This window comes from Polypterus senegalus, chromosome 7, assembly GCF_016835505.1.
Source record: "Polypterus senegalus isolate Bchr_013 chromosome 7, ASM1683550v1, whole genome shotgun sequence".
NCBI lineage: Eukaryota > Metazoa > Chordata > Cladistia > Polypteriformes > Polypteridae > Polypterus > Polypterus senegalus.
The window spans coordinates 21,300,856-21,324,242 of record NC_053160.1 but is presented as its reverse complement, the minus strand read 5'-3'; the positions used below and the strand labels follow the sequence as shown (position 1 = coordinate 21,324,242).

At 37.7% G+C, this 23,387-nt stretch overlaps 1 protein-coding gene across 3 annotated transcripts in view; it reads right to left on the bottom strand.

Annotated features, from left to right (window-relative positions):
• Positions 1 to 15,980: 15,980 nt before the first annotated feature.
• fancg (FA complementation group G) overlaps positions 15,981 to 23,387 on the bottom strand; it is a 52,129-nt gene continuing 44,722 nt past the window's right edge. For all 3 annotated transcript variants that reach the window (XM_039758333.1, XM_039758334.1, XM_039758335.1), the window contains 3 exons: positions 21,694 to 21,864; positions 20,339 to 20,468; positions 15,981 to 16,332 (listed from right to left, as the gene is read on the bottom strand). In XM_039758333.1, the coding sequence (XP_039614267.1) occupies positions 16,230 to 16,332; positions 20,339 to 20,468; positions 21,694 to 21,864 (404 nt within the window). In that variant the 3' untranslated portion in view covers positions 15,981 to 16,229. The remainder of the gene's footprint in view (positions 16,333 to 20,338; positions 20,469 to 21,693; positions 21,865 to 23,387) is intronic.

The window sequence follows — 23,387 nt, the reverse complement described above, 5'->3', positions numbered from 1 at the left end:
AAACCTTGGGTGATGACATTCATGTAGATGTTACTTTGACATGTACCACCTACCTAAAGATTTCAGCAGACCATGTACACCCCTCATGGCAGTGGTCTCTTTCAGCGGGATAATGTGCCCTGCCAAATTGCAAAAATTGTTGAGGAATGGCATGAAGAAAATGACAAGGAGTTCAAGGTGTTGACTTGGCCTCCAAATTTCCCAGATCTCAATCCACTAGAGTATCTGTGGGATGTGCTGGAAAAACAAGTCTGATCCATGCAGACCCTAGCTTACAACTTACAGGACTTAAACGATCTGCTACTAACATCCACAGGACACCCTTGAGGTCTCATGGAGTCCATGTCTCCACAATATTAGGCAGGTGGTTTTAAAGTTGCATTTGATTGGTGTATAAAATATAGTAACTTGTATCTATCTTGCCATAGATGGTAACAGATATCTCAAGGTATCTTCATATATTGTAGAATAATTAAGAGACCTCTTGCCAATTTTTCATTGTGTTGAGTTTTGGAGTTCTTTCTACAGTGTGGAATGTTATGATAATGAAGTAAAAATGTATATAAAATTATAAAAACTTTAGATCTTTTTATTGATTATTTTTAAACAAAAACAATTCCACTGCACTGCTGGTTCGCCACTTGAACAAACAATTTTGTTTCAATTCAGTCTAATAGAATTGTCTTCTTTTAGTGTTACAAGAAAGCAGATGTACATAATTTGGATAAAAATATATCATAAACAACATCCGATAAGCTTACCAGACAACAACAACACTTATTTATATAGCACATTTTCATACAAATGACGTAGCTCAAAGTGCTTTACAAGATGAAGAAAGAAAAGTTTATAAACAATACAAATATAAAAATAAGATTAGGCAATACCAAATAACAAAGAATAAAGTAAGGTCCGATGGCTGGGAGGACAGAAAAAACAAACAAAAAAAAAAAAACCCAGACAGCTGGAGGAAAAAAAAAAAAAATCTGCCAGGCAGAAGAAGTCTAGGTTTCAAGAAGGTGCCAATGACTTTCAGGGTAGTCAACCTACAACAGAATAGATGGAATGTTATTTGGTATTCTAGTGGGGAGCTACAGTGCATCCGGAAAGTATTCACAGCGCATCACTTTTTCCACATTTTGTTATGTTACAGCCTTATTCCAAAATGGATTAAATTCATTTTTTTCCACAGAATTCTACACACAACACCCCATAATGACATAGTGAAAAAAATTAACTTGAGGTTTTTGAAAATTTATTAAAAATAAAAAAACTGAGAAAGCACATGTACATAAGTATTCACAGCCTTTGGCATGAAGCTCCAAATTGAGCTCAGGTGCATCCTGTTTCCCCTGATCATCCTTGAGATGTTTCTGCAGCTTAATTGGAGTCCACCTGTGGTAAATTCAGTTGATTGGACCTGATTTGGAAAGGCACACACCTGTCTATAGAAGGTCCCACAGTTGACAGTTCATGTCAGAGCACAAACCAAGCATGAAGTCAAAGGAATTGTCTGTAGACACAAATCTGGGGAAGGGTTACAGAAAAATTTCTGCTGCTTTGAAGGTCCCAATGAGCACAGTGGCCTCCATCATCCTTAAGTGGAAGAAGTTTTAAACCACCAGGACTCTTCCTAGAGCTGGCCGGCCATCTAAACTGAGCGATCAGGGAAGAAGGGCCTTAGTCAGGGAGGTGACCAAAAACCCGATGGACACTCTGTCAGAGCTCCAGAGGTCCTCTGTGGAGAGAGGAGAACCTTCCAGAAGGACAACCATTTCTGCAGCAATCCACCAATCAGGCCTGTATGGTAGAGTGGCCAGATGGAAGGCACTCCTTAGTAAAAGGCACATGGCAGCCCGCCTGGAGTTTGCCAAAAGGCACCTGAAGGACAGACCATGAAAAACAAAATTCTGTGGTCTGATGAGACAAAGATTAAACTCTTTGGTGTGAATGCCAGGCGCCACATTTGGAGGAAACCAGGCCAATACCATCCCTACAGTGAAGCATGGTGGTAGCAGCATCATGCTGTGGGGATGGTTTTCAGTGTCAGGAACTGGGAGACTAGGCAGGATAAAGGGAAAGATGACTGCAGCAATGTACAGAGACATCCTGGATGAAAACCTGCTCCAGACGCTCTTGACCTCAGACTGGGGCGCGGTTCATCTTTCAGCAGGACAACGACCCTAAGCACACAGCCAAGATATCAAAGGAGTGGCTTCAAGACAACTCTGTGAATGTCCTTGAGTGGCCCAGAGATCTTAAAATGGCTGTGCACCGATGCTTCCCATCCAACCTGATTAAGCTTGAGAGGTGCTGCAAAGAGGAATGGGCGAAACTGGCCAAGGATAGGTGTGTCAAGCTTGTGGCATCACATTCAAAAAGACTTGAGGCTGTAATTGCTGTCAAAGGTGCATCGACAAGGTATTGTGCAAAGGCTGTGAATACTTATGGACATGTGATTTCTCATTTTTTTTTATTTTTAATAAATTTGCAAAAACCTCAAGTAAACTTTTTTCACGTTGTCATTATGGGGTGTTATGTGTGGAATTCTGAGGAAAAAAATTAATTTAATCCATTTTGGAATAAGGCTGTAACATAACAAAATGTGGAAAAAGTGATGCGCTGTGAATACTTCCGGATGCACTGTACATCATTTATTTTTGCAGTTTTACCATCTTGTGTAGTGTGTTACTGTACCTATGTTATAGAGTGCCTTTTATGTCCATCGATACAGTGTCTTTAAAAGTATTCACCCCTGTGGAAGTTTTCACATTTTATGTTATATAACACTGAATTATGCTGCTAATGGGGATTTAATTTGACTGGGCGGTCTCTTGGTCTGGAATCCCTACAGATTTTATTTTTTTTCTCCAGCCTCTGGAGTTTTTTTTTTTTTCTGTCCACCTGGCCATCGGACCTTACTTATTCTATGTTAATTAATGTTGACTTATGTTTATTTTTTATTGTGTCTTCTATTTTTCTATTCATTTTGTAAAGCACTTTGAGCTACATTTTTTTGTATGAAAATGTGCTATATAAATAAATGTTGTTTAATGTCAGAATGGAAACAGAAACAGAATGGAAATGGTCTAAAACAGAATGGAAATGGTCTAAATTAATTATAAATATAAAACAACAAATTATTGATTACATAAGTATTTAGTAGACGTACCCTTGGCAGCCATTTAAGCCTTCAGTTCGTGTGCACAGATCTCTCTCAATCAGTTTTACAAAACTGTTCAAAATCTGTTAGGTTTCATGCGGATTGTAAGTAAACAGACTTACATTTTCAGTTGGACTGAGATCTGGACTCAGACGTGACCACTCCAGGACATTACCATTGTTTTTAAGACATTCCTGTATAGTTTTGGCTTTATCCTTGGGGGTGGCTGTCTTGCTTGAACACATACAGTATCTTCTTCCAAGTCACACTTCAATAGGTTTTTCTCCAGGTTTTCCCAGTATTTTACTGCATTCATTTTACCCTCAGAAGCCTTCAGTGTCTGCTGTAGAGAATCATCCGCACAGCTTGGCACTACCACATCCATTCTTCATAATGGGAATGGCGTGTTTTTGATAATGTGCAGTGTTTGGTTTGTGCTAAATATGACGTATAGTCTGCTAGCCAAAAAGCTCCATTTTGCATACTTTAGCTGAGATGTCTATCTATGCTTTCTCCTTTTGATGCTCTCCCAAAAATCTGAAATTAGGCAACAGTTGTCTGCACTGTCTCACCAATCTTATCCACTGTAGCTTGTAACTCCTTGAGTTCTCATAGGTCTCTTGGTGGCCTCCCTCACTAGTCATCTTCTCGCACAATTGCTCAGATTTATAGCTGTGCCATAGTCTTTCCATTGTCTATCTGTTACATAATACTTTCCAAATTAATCTACCTATATCGTGTCTGGCCCATCTTACATACTGCCTTTCACATCTATCTGTTTATTATATAGCGACTTGCATATCAATCTATATAGTGCTTTGCACATGTCTCAATCTATCACACCCTAATAAATCCCTAATCCTGGGGCTCCATTATCCTGGGTTCATCTCCCCGCTAAGCCACTATTTCGGTGTAGTCTGCATATTCTCCTTGAGCTGAATGTTATTCCTCATCATTTTTTAGGTGTGTTTACATATAATGATTTAATTTTAGCTTGCCATTATTAAAGAAAAAAAAATCACAAAGAAAAATATAAATATTTTGGAATCAATGAATTTTAGAGTAAAAGAAAACAACTGCAATGCAATATAATAATGACACACTTTAAGATGCAAAATGGCAAATTGGATGTAGAGAAAGTTCTGAACCGTTTTTGTTTATAAGAAGTGTTTCTTAAAAATGGAGTTTTCCAGCATCTCATCTGACTTTATACAACAATTTGTTTACTCTTTATCTATGTATTTATTAGGTATTCAAAAATCTTGATTTTTAAATCTTTATTTAAAAATAAGACAATTTGGTGACAAATGTAAGAAACCTGTTAAGGGATAACAGGAAACCACATAAAGGCCAAGTGAACAACAAAGACAAGGATGTACCAGGAGAAGGGTGATGTCATACACAAAACGTAACAGGGGATGATTAAGAGATCAGCGGATATCCTATGAACAAAAAAACTGGACAGTTGTCACATACACAGAAATTTCAAGGGAGATGGCTAAACCCAAGGGTATAAAAAGAACAAGAGTATGATAAAATAGACTTTTATTTACTAAGTTATCTAGGTGTGTAGTGCAACAAAACAGAGTAAATGTCTGGTGATGTGCATGCATTAATCAGTGGTATTATGTAAATTCAGTTGTTTATAGAATGGACCTCTGCCCTTACTTTTTCATCATTTTGTAACAGACTACTGTGATAAGTTCTCCCTTTTCAAGCATTTGCTGAAGGGATAATTAAAGGCACAATCGACAAGTTTTCCCTTGCCTGGTTTCTGACTCAAAGGCGTTTTATCAAACATGTCCAAATAGAGGATAAGTTTCTTTCTTTAATTAGTATATTAACTTCTAGCATGCTCTCTCTCTCTCTTTATATATATATATATATATATATATATATATATATATATATTGTGAGGGATTGCCGGCCGTGTATCCCAGCCAACGCCCCCAAACCGCCAGATGGAGCCATCCCTGCAACATGGAAGGGCCCCAAATTCCAGCAGGGCATCATGAAACATGGGGTTTTGCTCCACAGCCTTGCTGGATACCATGGGGGCCACCAGAGGACGCTGCAGGGAGGCCCAGGGACTTATACTTTCCTTATAGCCCGGAAGTAATTCACGATTGCGGAACCGGAAGAAATGATATACTTCCGGGCTGAAGAAAAAGAGAATTACCCGACCCGGAAGTGTTGGATAATCACATGGACTGAGGGCTCAAACACTTCCGGGTCAAGGAATATAAAGGACTGTGAGAGATCCCAGACACTGAGCTGAGTTGGGAGGCACGGTGGCTAAGCGTCTGGGAGTGGAGGATTGGTTTATTGATTATTGTGGAGAGGAGCGTGCTTTGTGCACTTTATTATTATAATAAATCCTATTATTGGACTTTTATCTGGAGTCTGACGTGTGGTCTGAGGGTACAGGGGTGCGAGGAAAAACCCTAATCTGTCACTATATATATATATATATATATATATATATATATATATATATATATATATATATATATATATATATATATATAAATACATAGCTGTGAACCACCCAATCTCACTGAGATTGCACAAGTGGTGAACTAGCTGAGGGGGGAAACGTTGCAGGGATCTGTGGTATCCGGGGTGACCTTCTCCAGGCTGGTGGTAAGACTGTCCTTTTGGCCTTGCAAGCAATCTTTGCTTCCATTTGGGAGACTGGTGTCATCCCAACTGACTGGAAAACGGGACTTGTCGTCCCTGTCTGGAAAGGGAAGGGTGATCACCTGGATTGCAGCAACTACAGGGGGATAACACTGCTCTCGGTGCCAGGTAAGGTCCTTGCTAGGGTCGTCCTCAATAGGATCCATGATCACTTGCTCACCTACCATCGACCAGAACAGTCTGATTTTACAACCAAAAAGTCTATCGATCACATCCTGGCACTGAGGGTTCTCATTGAGCGCAAATGCAAATATCAGCAGTTTCTTTGCAGCATTTGTTGATTTTCATAAAGCGTTCGACTCAGTTGATCGAGCTGCCCTGTGGGACATCCTGAGGGTTCATGGGTTCCCCTTGAGGTTGCTGGATATCATGGCCATCCTGTACACTGATAGTGTGAGTGCTGTGCAGAGTGGAGGCAGAACCTCTGTGTTTTTCCCAGTTGACTCTGGGGTTCATCAGCGGTGTGTTTCTGCTCCTACTCTGTTCAATGCTTGTATGGACTGGGTGTTAGGCCAGGTTGTGGGGTCAAGCAGCTGTGGGGCATCTGTTGGTGAAGAAAGATTCACGGATCTTGACTTTGCTGACAATGCTATGATCTTCGCGGAGTCAATGGAAGCTCTGATCGGGGTGCTTGAGAGACTGAGCGAGGAGTCTGAGTGTCCGGGCTTCCGAGTGTCCTGATAAAAACCAGGATCCAGGCCTTTACTGACCTCTTGGGCACAGCCATCAGCAGTGTGTCTGTTTGCGGAGAGAGTGTCGACCTCGTCATGAGGTTTACTTACCTTGGCAGTGACATTCATGTCTCTGGTGACTCTTCTTATGAGGTCAGTAGAAGGATTGGGAGAGCATGGGGGTCATGACGTCGCTGGAAAGGGGTGTGTGGTGCTCCAGATATCTATGCAAAAGGAAGAAGGTCCAAATCTTTACAGTCCTGGTGCTTCCTGTCTTGCTATATGGGTGCAAGACATGGATGCTATCCAGTGACCCAAGACGAAGACTGACTCCTTTGGTACTGTATCTCTCCAGAAAATCCTTGGGTATCATTGGTTTGACTTTGTGTTGAATGAGCGGTTGCTCATGGAGTCCCGAATGAGACACATTACCTGCATTGTGAAGAAGTGTCAGCTATGGCACTTCAGCCTTGTGGCCCATTTCCCCGAGGGTGATCCAGCTCATAAGATCCTCATTGTTGGGGACCAGAGTGGCTGGACCAGGCCAAGGGGTCCTGCAATAGGAATTGCCCCTCGCCTGGTCACCTGCTTCTCCAGGTCTCCATCTATCACAGGGCGTATAAGTCAGGGTTTGATTTTATGATCGATTTTTTGGGTTTCAAGACCCGACAACACCTGCAAGTATATACAGTATGCAATTTTAGTAGCCTTGACAGCTGCATGCAGTGGTAGCCAAAGCTTTTAAAGTGCCATTCTTGAATTTGCATGCCTACAATTGTTTATTTTTTAATGATTTTCCTTTGTACAAAATGGTATAGTTAGTGCTGTGTGGTGAAATTTCTTTATGTGTGAGCCTATTAGTTCATGGGGGCCCTGATGCGCAGGTTTGATAAGATACAGTATCCACTTGGCTTTGGGCTAGGACTAAGATTTTTCTCAGGATTTAGACAAATACATTGTTGTTTCATAGCCATTCACCTTCATACGCATGCACATTACCATTCACACCAATTTAAATTGCCAATTCACCAAAATCCAGTATTCACCTATTGAGAATATGCAAGCTCAACATGAATAATGACTGGAACGAGATTCAAACCCAGGATGTTAGATCCATAGAGCAGCAGCTTTAACATACCTTTACTCATCTGTACCATGTGCAATTTCCTAATACGTAACATTTTCATTGCTAATGCTATACAGTTCTATTTTTCATTGCTTTAAACAGGTTTAGACCCATGCGTTGTTGCTTACTGTTCCAGTTCTTTATTTAAATAAACAATATACTCCCAAAGCTGATCATGGACAGACAGCTGAACAAGACTTGTGTCCTTAACCCAGTAAAATAGTGATTAGTGATAACATTTAATCTTTTGGTGTCTTTTCTGCCCTGTCCCCATTATGTGGAATCTCAAGGGACAGGGCCACCTAAAAATGGATCTGGGGACCCTACCCAGCAGTATTTATTAGGCAGTAGTTAACGGTACTACTTTGGCATTGAGGTTTTTCATGTCTTATGAACTGTGCTCTTTGATTTAATTTTTGAATATTCTGGTTTTGAAGTAAGATAATCTCTTGTTTTCTGGATTTATTTGCTTCTGATTTCCCTTAGGGCAAATATATTTGATTATACCTATTTTGTCCCTCCATTTTTTTTTTTGTGGTTTATTTTTAATGTTCTTAATAAACATTCAAGAAACTTTGCTTTCATTGGGCTAGGTTTTTTTTTTTTTAATAAAATAGTTTGTAATTCTTCTAGATAGATATGTAAGGCACTATATAATAGATAGGTAAAACTTTATAGCTCTTTAAATAAATACTGTACATACATACATAAAGAAATGGCTTCCCATCAGATAGTCCATTATCCAGGACACCACCGGCATATCTCTTAGCTTACCCCTTAACAGGGATGGCTGGATGGTATTGAAGGCACTGGAGAAATCATAAAACATAATCCTCACAGTGCTGCCACCTTTGTCCAGGTGAGAATAAGCCTTGTGGAGCAGGGAGATAATTGCATCCTCCACTCCAGTCTTTGTCCAACAGGCAAACTGTAGTGGGTCCAGGTGGTCTACCACAAGAGGACTCATATAGTGCAGGACCAGCCTTCATGATGTGACACGTAAGTGCAACTTGGCTGTAGTCATTAAGTGAAGAGGCACCCGCCTTCATTGGAATAGGAACAATGTACAATGTTTTCCAGACTGAACAGGTGTGGCAGAGGATACTACAAAGATGGTCAGCACAGGCATGAAGAACACAATGACTCTATCTTGTCTCATGGCTTTTCCTGGGTGTAGCTTCCTCAAGTTGTCTCCCCACTTGGTCATTAGATATGGACATCCCATATTGATGGTCAGAGTTGGACTCAACATTGGCCACTCCAGCTTAAGTGGTATTAGCTGGATGGTGTGGGGGTACTGTTCATTGGAACAAGGTGGCAGTGTGAGGGAAAACCCTAAAAAAACAGGTTTGGGGTGTTAGCTTTGTATAAAACCTCTTCTAAAAACTGAACCCTGGATTGCCAGAGTGTAAGAATTCTGACATCTTTGATGTTACTTTGAGTGAGTTTGTTTTCTATTTTTGCTTTGTAAGTTTACTTTCCTTCAGCACTCACTGTGTGTCTTTCAGAGCCTCTTTTTCTCATTTAGGAGACCTTTTTGTTCTTTAGTAATTCAGGCCTTGCTGTTCTGAAGGGAATGCACAGTCTTTGAGGGTACCACAGTGTCAACGCAAAAGTTAACATAGTTTGTAATGTTGTCATTGAGTCAATCGATAGCATCCCTATGTGATTTGCACATAAATTTCCCAGTCTGTCATTTGTAAGCAGTCATTCAGAGCTATGTCAAGCTCTAAGCTCCACTTGTATACTCTAAGACATGCTAAGAGCAGACAAGAATTCTTGACTTTTGAGCCTTTGCCCCATTTTCAGGGCCTGTGCAGGACATTCGCCTGCACAGTTTGGGAGTTTTGTGCTAGGCTAACTGAGCTGGTGTAGCCTGCAAGTTTGGTACAGGCCTTGGATGGAGCACAGGTATGGCTTGTGTGTTTTGAGGTCTACCTCAATTTAGAGTTTGTGAACCAGGCAGGATCATGAAATGCTGTAAAAGAGACACATTTACCCTCAGCTGTACCTTACCAGCTGCTGCCTGCTGCCTGAAGTTTTCAGCAACAAATTGGAAGCTGACAGCCTTGTGTCCAACTTTTCATCTTAAATAAAACTGAATGTATCGTTTCCAGCTGCAGGTTTCAAGGAGTACTAAAATAGGACACATCTGTATGGGAATGACACAATTTGAATGACAGGCTTGTGTACCTTTAAAATGTACTAAAGGCATTAAGCTGTCAGTTTCAATGAGAAAGGTGAAAAAAAGTTCCTAATCAGGGAACACCCTTGTTGTCATTGACTGTGTTTACATGCACTTTAATTACCTGGTTATTCACAGACACCCATCTTCATGCCTTGTGTACCCTTATTGTGGTTAGAGAAACCTGATTAACACACATAGATTTCTCATTGAGTTACCCATTCCTGTGGCTATGTGAGCCCTTAACTGAGTTGCATTTAAGGATTTTGTAGTCTGCACATGTCCATTTCACTCTTTTAGCCTGCACATGTCTTTGTTTTGCACTCACATCCAGCAGCCATGGGTAGGAAATAGTGAAAGCATCCACAAAGAAAAATTTCTTGAAGCAAATGCTCAGGCGATCACATTATTCCTTCTCCTGTCTGAAATAATCTGTATCAATATTTTAGAAATCACTCTATTTATGTTGAAGAGCTGAACGTACAATGCTAAGCTCAGTAACACAATCTTGGGCCACGTAGGCTCCATTTTTGTTTTTGCATTCACAGCAGCTGTTGATGATGTTTAATCTATTTTTTAGGACACTTTTATGTCATCTGAGAATTTTATCAAAGGAGAACTCCGTAAGTGGTATCACGCATGTAAACAGGGATTTGCCTCAACCAGGTTACTCACCGTATCCCGGTTTTGTGTGTGCATGTAAATGTACTTATGGATCTTTCTTGTTATTCTTGCTCTCCCTGATATCAGTTATTAAAAATTCCTGTAACTTTTCTCCAATGTCTGTCTTTTCTTTCCTCCTCTGGAAGAGTCATGCAACATGGCAAAGCTCTGGGGACACCAGGGTGCACAACGCCGTGCGTAGAATTCGCACCATAACATGACGTAAGCACAAAAGCTGAAATGCGCTCATGCGCAGAAAAATCCAGATGCAGGAATCTGTGCGTACTCCAACTTCCATGTTCTTCCGCTACATAAATCCCGGTCAGAGTGAAAAGTAACACATGTGCATGCGCCTAATGTCCCGCCCCAATTCCTCCCAGAATTACACCTCTTTGAATATGCAAATCAATATAAATAGTCCTTAAGCTCAGCGTTCTGTGAAAAGACAATGGGAAAATATAAGAATTTCAGTGAATACCAAGTGGAGGCAAGGAAAAACATACGATTTGTTGATTTAAACAGTGGTATAAACAACAAAAGGAAGTTGATCGAGTGACATAACGTGTTGGACAAACTTGAAAGCTCAAGTTCACAAAGTTGCACAGTGCTGGAAATAAAAAAGAAGTCACATATCAAAGTCACCGTGAAAAGGCGAGTTATAGCCCACCGTCATGAAAGCTTATTAGGGTACAGACAAAAAAAAAAAAAAAATGGCACATAGTGGGGAAAAAAGCACGAAATGTCAACTTTACTCTCGAAATTTCCACTTTAATCACGTAGTTTATTTTGTCATTAAAGTAGAAAATCATAAACTTCATCTTATTATCGTTTAATTTACTAGTTTCTCAAATCCCATCGTAACTAAAGTAGCACGTTAAATGCTTTGTTTTGTATTTGATCTTCTATATGCTCTGTGTGTGTGAATCACTACGTGCTTCCGTTCTTTCTCTTTCTCTGACAGGACACAGAATCCATTACATTCGTGATATTACAGCTCTCTGAATAATTAAAATACTGAGATGTATACATGATATCATTTTCATGATGATTGGAATGAAAGCATGTTATTAAACATGGGAACACGGTGGCGCAGGGATTGTTCATGTCTCCCACAAGATGCTGCTGCGCCATGCGTGACATTCGATGAAATAATTTATTGTAGCAGTACTGTCTCTTTCAAACATACTAACCTTCAATTCCTGTCCTTACTTTTCTTTCTCCAAATACCCAATCGCCACACAATCAGCTCTGTAATAGACATTAAGCCATCTGTAAGCTTACAATGACAATTCTTCAAAACCTTTAAGGAACATTGAAATATCTTCACAGTACATGTTTAATTATTCTATCCGTCTATTCTTCCAGTGTCGCGCCAGCCTCAGCAAATATACAGCGCGAGGCAGGAACAATACGTTTACTTGCTAGCGCTGCGGCCCCGTGTCCTCACATGTTTAATTATTAACAATACAGATAATTTAAATGAAGTTAAAGTTTTATCTGTATAATATAATTAATATATTTGCTGCATTTTATCTTAAAAATTATATTGTCATCATATGTAAATGCACGCTTTATAAAGCAGGTTGTGTAATATTGTAACTGTAGTGCAAGTTTACAGTGGGGTAATTGTACTTATAAGTACAAACAGTTCTACAAGGAGCAATTGATTGAGTGCATTTATAGTTCTTGGGATGAAACTGTTTCTGAACCGCGAGGTCCGTACAGGAAAGGCTTTGAAACGTTTTGCCATGGCTGAGGCAGCGTGTACTTGATGCTGTATACCAATAATTCTCTTTCTGATCAGCTGCTGCTGTGATTCACACTCAGATACAGTGATATAAATAATCCGAGTGGTGCAGTGAGAGTAATCTGGAAAAAGTTGATCCGCTGTGGCAACCCCTAACAGGAGTAGCTGAAAGACGAAAAAGAAAGTGCAGTGAGAGTAACAACGCTAAAGCAGTTATGGTATTTGGAATACTATGGCTATTCCCTGGACCATTATATTGTTACAGGTTAATTACAATCAGATGCATTACACTAATAAACAATATGCGGCTAATTTCAGTGTATTTATAAAGCCACGTCAGGAATGTGGATCTAAAGTAACCACACAGGAACAGTAGCACTGCTTTGACGCTGGGTGCCACCATTCTGCAAAACCAAGCGCAGAACTTGCGTACAACAGGATACGAGGTACTATGGAAATGTGCGTGACTTTACGCCAAGTTTAGGTTTTATACATCGTGATTTGAATGTGGAAACATTCTTACGCAACATTTCTGTGTGTATGCACCATTTATACATGAGGCCCCAGATGAGCAAGCACAGCACTCTGAACACCTTCAATCTCAATGTTTTTTTTGCTTGCTGCTTTAATCACATCCTGCAGCTTAACTTTACTTTCATCACTGACATTTCTAACAACCCACACTGAACCAATGGATAAAATGCTCCACACATTCAAATCTAAACTGTTTCCTGTGGAATAAATTGTCACCTTGGCAAAAGAAAACACCAACATGGTGGAGGGAGTCCATGAATCTCAGCAATATTTAACGTCTCAGGCATGAAGGAGAAAAGAAAGAAAATAGACTTGTGTTACCACAGAGTCATCTCACGACAAATTGACCATAAAAAGGCAACAGCTGTTCAAACAGGCTGAACCAACTTCTGTAACTGCTGTGAAACAGAAACTGAGCAGCAGCAAAAATAGAACTCTTGTTTGTTGCAGACTTCTTTTTATTGTACTATTTTTCTGTTTCAGAAAGATGCTTTGCTGTGAATCTTTTATCTTTACATTTCTTACTCAAAAGCATTCGTACTGTATAATGCCAGATGTCTTACAGTTTTAGTACAGCCAGGATGCAGCTTTTTTTTTTTTTTTTTTTTAAAAGAACCTAATATCAAATAATTATTCACCATGCAGAAATGTCATCTTGATTATTATTTCAAAAGCCCTTTCTGAATAAAGCTACCACAGAGATGCTCACAGTGCCTCAGAATGTCACCATCACTGATAGGAGATTGGCAATTTGGTTTTGTGTGACAGCTTAAATACTTTCAAGAAGAAATGAAAAGGATTGCATTTTTTCCCATCAAAATGACTTTATACCAAGTGTTTTTCAGCATTTGCTAAAACTTAATAAAACCGCTCACTTGTGCCATACTGTATTTATAGTGTGGACATTTTCTTGTAAATAGTGGAGAGTCACCTGGGTAGAAAGGAGATACCAAGTGCAGATGTGACACAAAGGTGGTATAAGAGAAGGGAGGGATTTCTAAGGCTCACACAAAGCAATTCTTTTAGAAGCAACAGTGGAGGAGAAATGTCCTGGGGAGCTGACATGGAGCCACTAAGCTCCAAAATGAATTGTGTTGTCCATTTAACATGTAGTCCTGACCATTTTAAGGCAGGGCAGAGTTCAGTGGTACAGTGGTCTCAAGGGATGCCACAGGGTAGTCCAGTTTGTTGATCTCAAGACTTTAAAGACCCTCACACCACATAATTGATTTAAGAACACAGTCCCCTAAAGAAAAAGCATTCCAAGTCACAGCCCTGATGTAATCCCAGATATGCAGGTATAAAAGTCTTACCAGCAGAATAATAAGTTAAAAGGTCACTTGGGTAAGGAAAAAGAAAGCCTGAAGTTTAAAAAAAAAAAAAAAGAGAGAGAGATACAAAGAACCTTTCTCATACTTTTTGTAACGTTTTTAAAAACATTAAAAAGCGTGAATGCCACCACTTTAGACAAACAAGGTAACAGCAGCATTTTTGTCATCATATTTACTGATACATTATGCCTTATTGTTGATACTTCCTTGTGCATATTTTGAAGAATAAACAAACCATTTTCAAATATTTTGGTTATGGAGAAATACTGGGGGAGTGATTTTTCTGCTCTTTAAAATAATTACTTTATGGTCCTTTAACATTAGGTGTATGGGCTTTTAGCCTGGTACTGGAATGCATTTTACATTTTAATTCTAACAATAGGAACAGTGCTACCACTATTGATGATCAACAAGTGGAAAATCAAAGTAAAAAAAAAAAAAAAAGGAATAGTAAGTTGAAGTACCAGTAGGCAAAATGAGACAGGAAAAGACAGAAAAATAAAAATGCAGTCAAAAAGTAGTGGGATTGATACCAGAGAAACAACCCCGACACTAGGGCCTACTTGAAATAAAGCTAACTAGCACTAATAAGAACAAGAGATTTTTGCATCCACCGAGGGATACCTGCAACAGTTATACATTATTTTTATGATATTTATTCATCATTTATAGGTTTCATAAATATCATGGCCATGACTGATGTGGTCACATGACCCATAAGACACGTCACATAAATAACAAAAATCAGGACAGTATTAAAAATCTAATTTTTAACTTCAACTCAAAATGCAAAACCAGTAACAATTAAATTCTGTATGTAAAAAAAACAAAACTCAAAAATCTATACATAAAATATGCAAATACTACAAAAATTTTTGTATTTTCAAATACAAAAGGTTTGTGTGGCACACTTGGATCAAGAAAAAAAAAATCACAAAATATTTATTTTTAAATCACCTCACAATAAGAACTAATAAAATGATGAAATACTATTTACAATAAATATTAGATATACCAGATTTTATAAAATTCACAATATATTGAAGTGTTTCATTTTTCTCCTTTAATATAATCCTTATTTAACACAAAACTAGCTTGTACACAGTAAAAATGACAGCACTGTTTTTTTAAACAAACAATTTCCTCACTGGCATACTAAAAAAAGATGACAAAGACTTGTATAAATATTTTTTTCAATAAAAAAGACTTTCAGAAATGTATGATTCCTAGTAGAAGAATTTTGTGTCACATAGTTAATAAATTTGCATCTGGTTAATTCTTATTAAAACATCTCACAATCCAAAGGCAGGTGTTGAGTAGAATTCAATTAATTCAAAATTTAAACTCATTCCAAGTTTGTATATTTTTTCTTTAGAGCTCAGCAGCAAGACTTGAATTTCAACAATAATTATACCAAAAATCATGGATAGATAATATTTAATGTGAACAACTAGGAAAATCGACTGCTAGTAGGATAGGACTACAGTAGGTGGTCCTCTCCTGTATTTTTGACTAACGGACATCAATATTAATTAGGTTTGTGGCCTCTAAATACCCATGAAATACCACCAAGAAAAAAATTACACTATACTATAATAATAATTCTTTACATTTTTTTCTCACTACTCAAAGCGCATAGCAATTGCAGGTTAAGGGCCCTGCTCAAGGGCCCAACAGTGCAGAGTTCCTTTTGGCATTTATGGGATTCAAACCAGCAACCTTCCGATTGCCAGTGCAGATCCCTATACTGCACGAAATTCCTATATTCGATCCAACAACACTTTAAAATGGCAGCCCTACAGAAACTATTCTCAAATTTCCACAATCTGCTAATAGTGATAGAAACAAGAAACAAATATCTTTAGGCATGTTTCTCTTTAATAGAACTGGAAAGGTTTTGAGATGTTTAACAAAAGTGAGTTACATTTATAGATCTTAATAGTTGTTACATTCCAACTCAATTGTTAGTTTGCCTCCAGATTCACTTATAATTGCCATATTTTGTTCTGTTGATGATACCATGTTTACATGTACAAATAGCTTTTTAGACAAAGTATAAAAATAATATTTTTAGCACCTCACTTGCTACAGAAGCTCACTGGTCCAAGTTCATGGTTTTGCTTGACTTCGATATTCTTCTATTTTTTTATTCAAAGTCTCCAGATCACTGGTTGACAATTCTTGCTGAGGCAACAGGAACAACACAGCATCTCTGTTAGGGAAAGAGAATGTTTATACTCATGTATTGAATTTATTAATTTTTACATTAGTTCTTGTCATTTACTGCATTACTACCTAAGTCACCTCTCTCCCAATTTAAGTTATATATCAACTGAGATATATATAGCTAAAATATAGCATTTATCTTAAAGAAATAACAAAGAGTTAATAAATATCAGAAACCTCTTCAGAAATATGAGGAAACCAGATAAAGATCAACTGAACAACACAGACAAAGATGCAATACACAAAATGTACTGAAAGATGACTAAGAAATCAGCAGATGTGTGGTAAACAACCAGAAAGGACGGTTGTTACATACACAGAACTTTCAAGGGTGGTGGCTTAACCCAAAGGGTATAAGAAGAATAAGAATTTTATTTTTATATATAGATTATTTGGGTGTAAACCAATGAACCAATCACAGTAAATGTATGCACTAATTAACACTGTATGTACATTCAAATGTTAATAAAATGAACTTCTATCCTTTGTTTCTCTGATCATTCTGACCATGCTGTAAACAGACTGCTGTGAAGGATGCTCACTCGAAGGCATTTGCTGATGAGTAATTAAATGACGTTTCATCAGACTTGTCTTAGTAGAAGATGAGTTTCTTTCTTTAATTAATATGTTTTGATTTCTACCACAGAAACTAGTAGACAAACAACATTTTTTGACAAATTCATATAAAATATCAATGCTTATATTCACCCGTTACCTTCTGTTTAAATTAATAACATAACATTTTCAAACTTCTTTAGTAGGTTGCTGTACTGTGTTAGCCATTATGGATGCAATGAGAAGTCAAGCAAAATGACACCTTTTATTGGCTAACTGAACATATTACAATTTGCAATCCTTCAGGCATCTTGCGTGAAGAAGGGGTCTTCACTGCCTCGAAAGCTTGCATATTGTAATCTGTTCAGTTAGCCAATAAAAGGTGTCACTTTGCTAAACTTCTTTATTCTAATTTATGTCATGGGGCCTGGAGACTACCAAAAGCATTGTGCACAATGCAGACTAGATAGGGCAACTATGCCATGACCTGTTTCTTTCCTCCCAAGAAAAAGCTGAGCAGTCTTTACTTCATTCTAATATGCCTGTTGTCTATTTGATATTTCCTGTAAGTGATTTTTCCTGACTGAACAATGTGTTCATGTTGAACAAACCTGATCCTTCTCTGCACATTCCATATATTAAGGAGCATTGATTGTCTTTTTATACAATATACACTGAAATACAAAATTATCTTTATTGTGTCATATAAATATACAAATACTTTATACAAAATGTTAGGTACATTATTTTGTGCATATTATGCTTGTTTTGTTATACAGAGGTACAGTATTACTGGGCAAAGTATACATTTTTGAAATACAACATTCACAAATATTGCTAAACTATTCCTATTTCTGTAACAATAAAGGGGCAGAGGGATGCTATATTTACCCAACACCGATCATCATACACAGAAGCATATTTGCCAAGCAATCTTTATTTTGTTGGTTCAAGAAACTTTATTCTTTCAATTCTTTTCAGTTGAATAAAAATTTACACATGTCTACTCTAATACCAAACACTTGTGCTATCAAAGTATGTGTGCCAGGTTTAGTCGGCCACAGTTCTAAAATCAACAGATCAGTTTAGGTTGTGAAATTAAGTAAAATTTATGGGTGGATTGCAGTTTTGGTATTGTTGCAGTAACACTGATGCTACTATTATTCTTGACCCATGCAGAACTCTAAATTAGAAGAATGTAAAAAATCTAAAGCTCTGTGCACCGCTTCAAAAACTCTTCTTCATTTGTAACAAGAACCCAGCTTAAATGTATATACACTCACCTAAAGGATTATTAGGAACACCATACTAATACGGTGTTTGACCCCCTTTCACCTTCAGAACTGCCTTAATTCTACGTGGCATTGATTCAACAAGGTACTGAAAGCATTCTTTACAAATGTTGGCCCATATTGATAGGATAGCATCTTGCAGTTGATGGAGATTTGTGGGATGCACATCCAGGGCACGAAGCTCCCGTTCCACCACATCCCAAAGATGCTCTATTGGGTTGAGATCTGGTGACTGTGGGGGCCATTTTAGTACAGTGAACTCATTGTCATGTTCAAGAAACCAATTTGAAATGATTCGAGCTTTGTGACATGGTGCATTATCCTGCTGGAAGTAGCCATCAGAGGATGGGTACATGGTGGTCATGAAGGGATGGACATGGTCAGAAACAATGCTCAGGTAGCCCGTGGCATTTAAACGATGCCCAAATGGCACTAAGGGGCCTAAAGTGTGCCAAGAAAACATCCCCCACACCATTACACCACCACCACCAGCCTGCACAGTGGTAACAAGGCATGATGGATCCATGTTCTCATTCTGTTTATGCCAAATTCTGACTCTACCATTTGAATGTCTCAACAGAAATCGAGACTCATCAGACCAGGCAACATTTTTCCAGTCTTCAACTGTCCAATTTTGGTGAGCTCGTGCAAATTGTAGCCTCTTTTTCCTATTTGTAGTGGAGATGAGTGGTACCCGGTGGGGTCTTCTGCTGTTGTAGCCCATCCGCCTCAAGGTTGTGCGTGTTGTGGCTTCACAAATGCTTTGCTGCATACCTCGGTTGTAACGAGTGGTTATTTCAGTCAAAGTTGCTCTTCTATCAGCTTGAATCAGTCGGCCCATTCTCCTCTGACCTCTAGCATCAACAAAGCATTTTCACCCACAGGACTGCCGCATACTGGATGTTTTTCCCTTTTCACACCATTCTTTGTAAACCCTAGAAATGGTTGTGCGTGAAAATCCCAGTAACTGAGCAGATTGTGAAATACTCAGACCGGCCCGTCTGGCACCAACATCCATGCCACGCTCCAAATTGATTAAATCACCTTTCTTTCCCATTCTGATATTCAGTTTGGAGTTCAGGAGATTGTCTTGACCAGGACCACACCCCTAAAGGCATTGAAGCAACTGCCATGTGATTGGTTGATTAGATAATTGCATTAATGAGAATAAGAAATTGAACAGGTGTTCCTAATAATCATTTAGGTGAGTGTATATACTGTATACTGTATGTATATTTTGAATATATTATATTTTGCATTTTGCAAGCCCTTTGGTTTTTGTTCTTGTGGCATGGATAACACAGTTATCATGGTAGTTCAAACTGGAACACAGAAATTTACAGAATACTGTACTAATGGCATACTTACAAAATGGAGTATTCAGGATTAAATAAATTTAATCCACTGCACTCTGTACACATAACAATACTACTATTACATATTTGGAGTAAATCAGACATGTGAACTAATAAAGAAACATGATTAATAGATAGAGACAGCACCAGTTCTGATTTCTTACACATGCTTGGTAATTTAATCAATTTAAATTACAAAACAGAACACAAAAATGGAAAGTTCAAAGGAAATCAAAAGATGTCATTGTGTTTCAAGACGATAAATGCATATTTTAATAAATAAGAAACTGAAAAAAAGAATGATTAAGAACATTGTGGGACACTATTTTTATTTAATAAGAATTTTATTGTTATTAACAACTAATTTTTGATATCTGATATTACTTATGTCATGTTAATAAGCATTTTCCTGCATATATTTATGTATACAAGGAATAAATTATATCAAGATAAAAAAAAGGATTTAAGTGAAACTTGAACTACAGTGTCACTGACTTGCATTCGGACATAATGCCAACTGCATTATTCTGTCAGTGCCAATGACTGGCACTAAGATTTCATTTCCTGAGTATTAAATGTGCAATATCATCAATGTTTTCTCTGTTTTTTTCCACGATTTAATTAACTTTTTAGTGAGGTTAGATTTTTGTGGGCCTCAGTGCAATGAAAGAGATCCATTATTGAAAAACATGTTTCCATAGGTTGTCTGCAAATAGCTAAGAAGTTTTTGTCAGTCAGTCAGCATATAAAACAATCAAGAAATTATGAAAAACCAAATTTAAATAGTTACCTATGAATGCTATTGATGTCTACTACACTTTGTCTGGATTCCTGTAACTTCTGCCAGTAGGAAACAGCTTCATCCTTTCTTCCAAGTCTCCACAAGGCTTCCAGCAGCCAGAAGGCACCATCAACAGATTCTATACAACACATAGCACTTTTAGGTTACTTTATACATCAAGAAAGCACACATTAAAATAAAGAAATAAAGTAGACTAATTCTAAAATGTTCACTTCTCCAATTTAATCACCAGAAAAAATAGAAAATAAGTGTTTATCCAATCCAGCAAATCTTAATAATCCTTACACTCCTGATCCGAAATGATATTAACTTGATCTATTAAAGATCCCAATGATACTACTAATAGCTATATTGTTTTATGTATTTAATGTTCTCTGAATGAAGAAATATGGTGTGGTATTTGTGGATACTTTACTCTGAACCCACTTCCTTTAATACAATGTGTCTTTGCCAAAAAAAATAATATAACAACTGAGAGACACATTGCTTATAATAACCCATCATATGTCACATCTTCATCTCTGCACCTAGAAGGTAATTTAAACAAAACTTTGCTGTGTACATTCAAAATGTGGCATTATAAAATGAAGTTATTATCAGCCAGTTACCACTACCAAAATAGTGTGAAGCCAATTATGTTTTTAAATTCAGAATATTGGTCATATATATATATATATATATATATATATATATATATATATATATATATATATATATATATATATATATATATATATATATATATATATATATATACACACACACATACACACACACATAATTACTGTATATACATATATATTCATACAAATAGATATACACACACACGCCATGTTGGAAACTCCAAGCTCCTCATTATGATGTGTGACAGAGCAGGGAGGCACCCGTAAGTGTGGGCCAGCTAGATGAATAAGCTGAGAGCCAAGGGAATTGTGGTTGGGGGAGTTAAAAATTTAAGTATCAATCCAACACTAATATTCGCACACATACTGCATATATCATATTAAATTTAAGATGTAAGATTTATAAAACCTTTGACAGCAATGATACTCATAAAACAATATATAAGTATCCTATTAACGCACACAAGTATTTTTAAATACAGAAAAACACATGATCTTTAGACAGCAATTATACTTTATTTGAATACAACAAAATGATGCAATTGCAGTTCTTTAAAGCAGTGTTTAACTTTCTTTGCTATAATAACAAAATGCTATAAGAGTTTGTATCAAGAAACTGGAAATCAACTATTGGAAAAACCTTCCTTACCATTTTTCAGTGTAACCTAAGGTAGCTTTAGTTATCAGTATGCACGAACAATGTAACAAATCACAAAATACCTGGAAAGGACTGCTGGCTCAGCTGAAAATTGAGCAATGCTTCTTTCTCTTGGCCTCTTTCCATGAAGCTAATTCCTCTTCTAACAAATGCCAGACCTTTCAGTCTGTGCAGTAGTTTTACTGCTTCCCTTGTAATTTTCCCTGTTTCTGAATTATTGATACAATCTCCATCTGAAAATGCAATATCATATATGCAAATAACAGAAAAATGAAAAGTAACATAATTTAAAGACAAACTTATTCCAAAAAGGCTGTTATTTGTCCAAATTACTGACATTTTTGTAATAATGGCAAGGTAGGTTTACTCTAACCACAACACAACACTTAAAGAACACTGAACAATGGACAGGGTTGACCAACAGGGGTAACAGAGTGGAACAGGATTGGGTACAGATTTGTATTTCAATAGTATTTTCAATCCAAATAAAAAGAAAGGAAAAGAACTTTAAACCACAAGTTTCACAGCACAGTCCCAGCCTCTGGCTAGTAGTGTGACCCACATCAAGCCACTTAACCTGTCTGTGCACCAAGTGTAATTCCACGAAGGGTGCTGAAGTGAGTGAGTGAGAGAGAGCGAGAGAGAGAGAGAGAGAGAGAGAGAGAGAGAGAGACAAAGAAGGATTATGGGGTTTTGGCTAAAACCTTGCAGCAAAGGGTTTATTCATGGAACACATGGTTGTCTTGGAATATATCAGAAAACGTGATCATTAACTAAGAACTGAACTCCAGAAAGGCAGGAGCGCCAGATTATGGCTAGTGAGCTTTTAGTGGATAGATTTTGGAAAGGGCTATTTGTGGCAAACAGGCTGTGCCACCAGAAGTTTGGATAAAATGTAGAAAAATGTTTGCAGGTAAATGAGGTGTTTTATTTTTTTTTTGCAGTCACACTGCATTTATGCCGGGCTAAGATGATAGTAAACTAATCCTGACATTCAGATATCATATCTCATATAGCCAAGTTGGGAAGCTTGATTTATAGTTTGATTGTTCCAATTTGCCATTTTGTGCTCTCTATAGTACAAGGATTATTATGTAAGGTTTGCTTTGATAAACCACCATTTTGATACAGTTGTTGTGTAAAACATCTTCAAGGTATCAAAATACACAACAGGAAACACTACTTAAAGATTCAATAGCAATCAAATACCCACATAAAATCTATATACAGGGCTATTCCAAATAAAAGAGCAGATTTCAGAAATTTATTTCAAAAAACTATATAAGACCGAAACACATTCCACACATCACTGGACAGAGGAAAGCTCAAAGTTTAAAAGCCCGCCTAAAAGTACCAGTAAATGCCACATGGAGGTCCAGCGTTAGCTGAACAACAACACCACTCCAGGACGATGGATTGGAAGATGTGGACAACAAGACCTTGCTCATCATCTATGAACTCCCAGGTCTCCAGACCTTACCTCCTGCGATTTTTATCTATGGGGATATATTAAAGAAAGGGTGTTTGTTCCATGTATGCCTGCTAATCTTCAAGATTTGCAACATCGAATTGAGGAAGCTGTGAATTCAGTAATCTAGGGACCAGTTGACTCATATGTGGCTAGAAATGGTCTACCGTTTTGATGTTTGTCACGCTACACATGGTGCTCATGTTGAGTGCATGCAACCTCATGGACCACAGGACCAAACTTTGAACTTTCCTCTGTCCAGTGAAGTGTGGAACGTGTTTCTGTCTT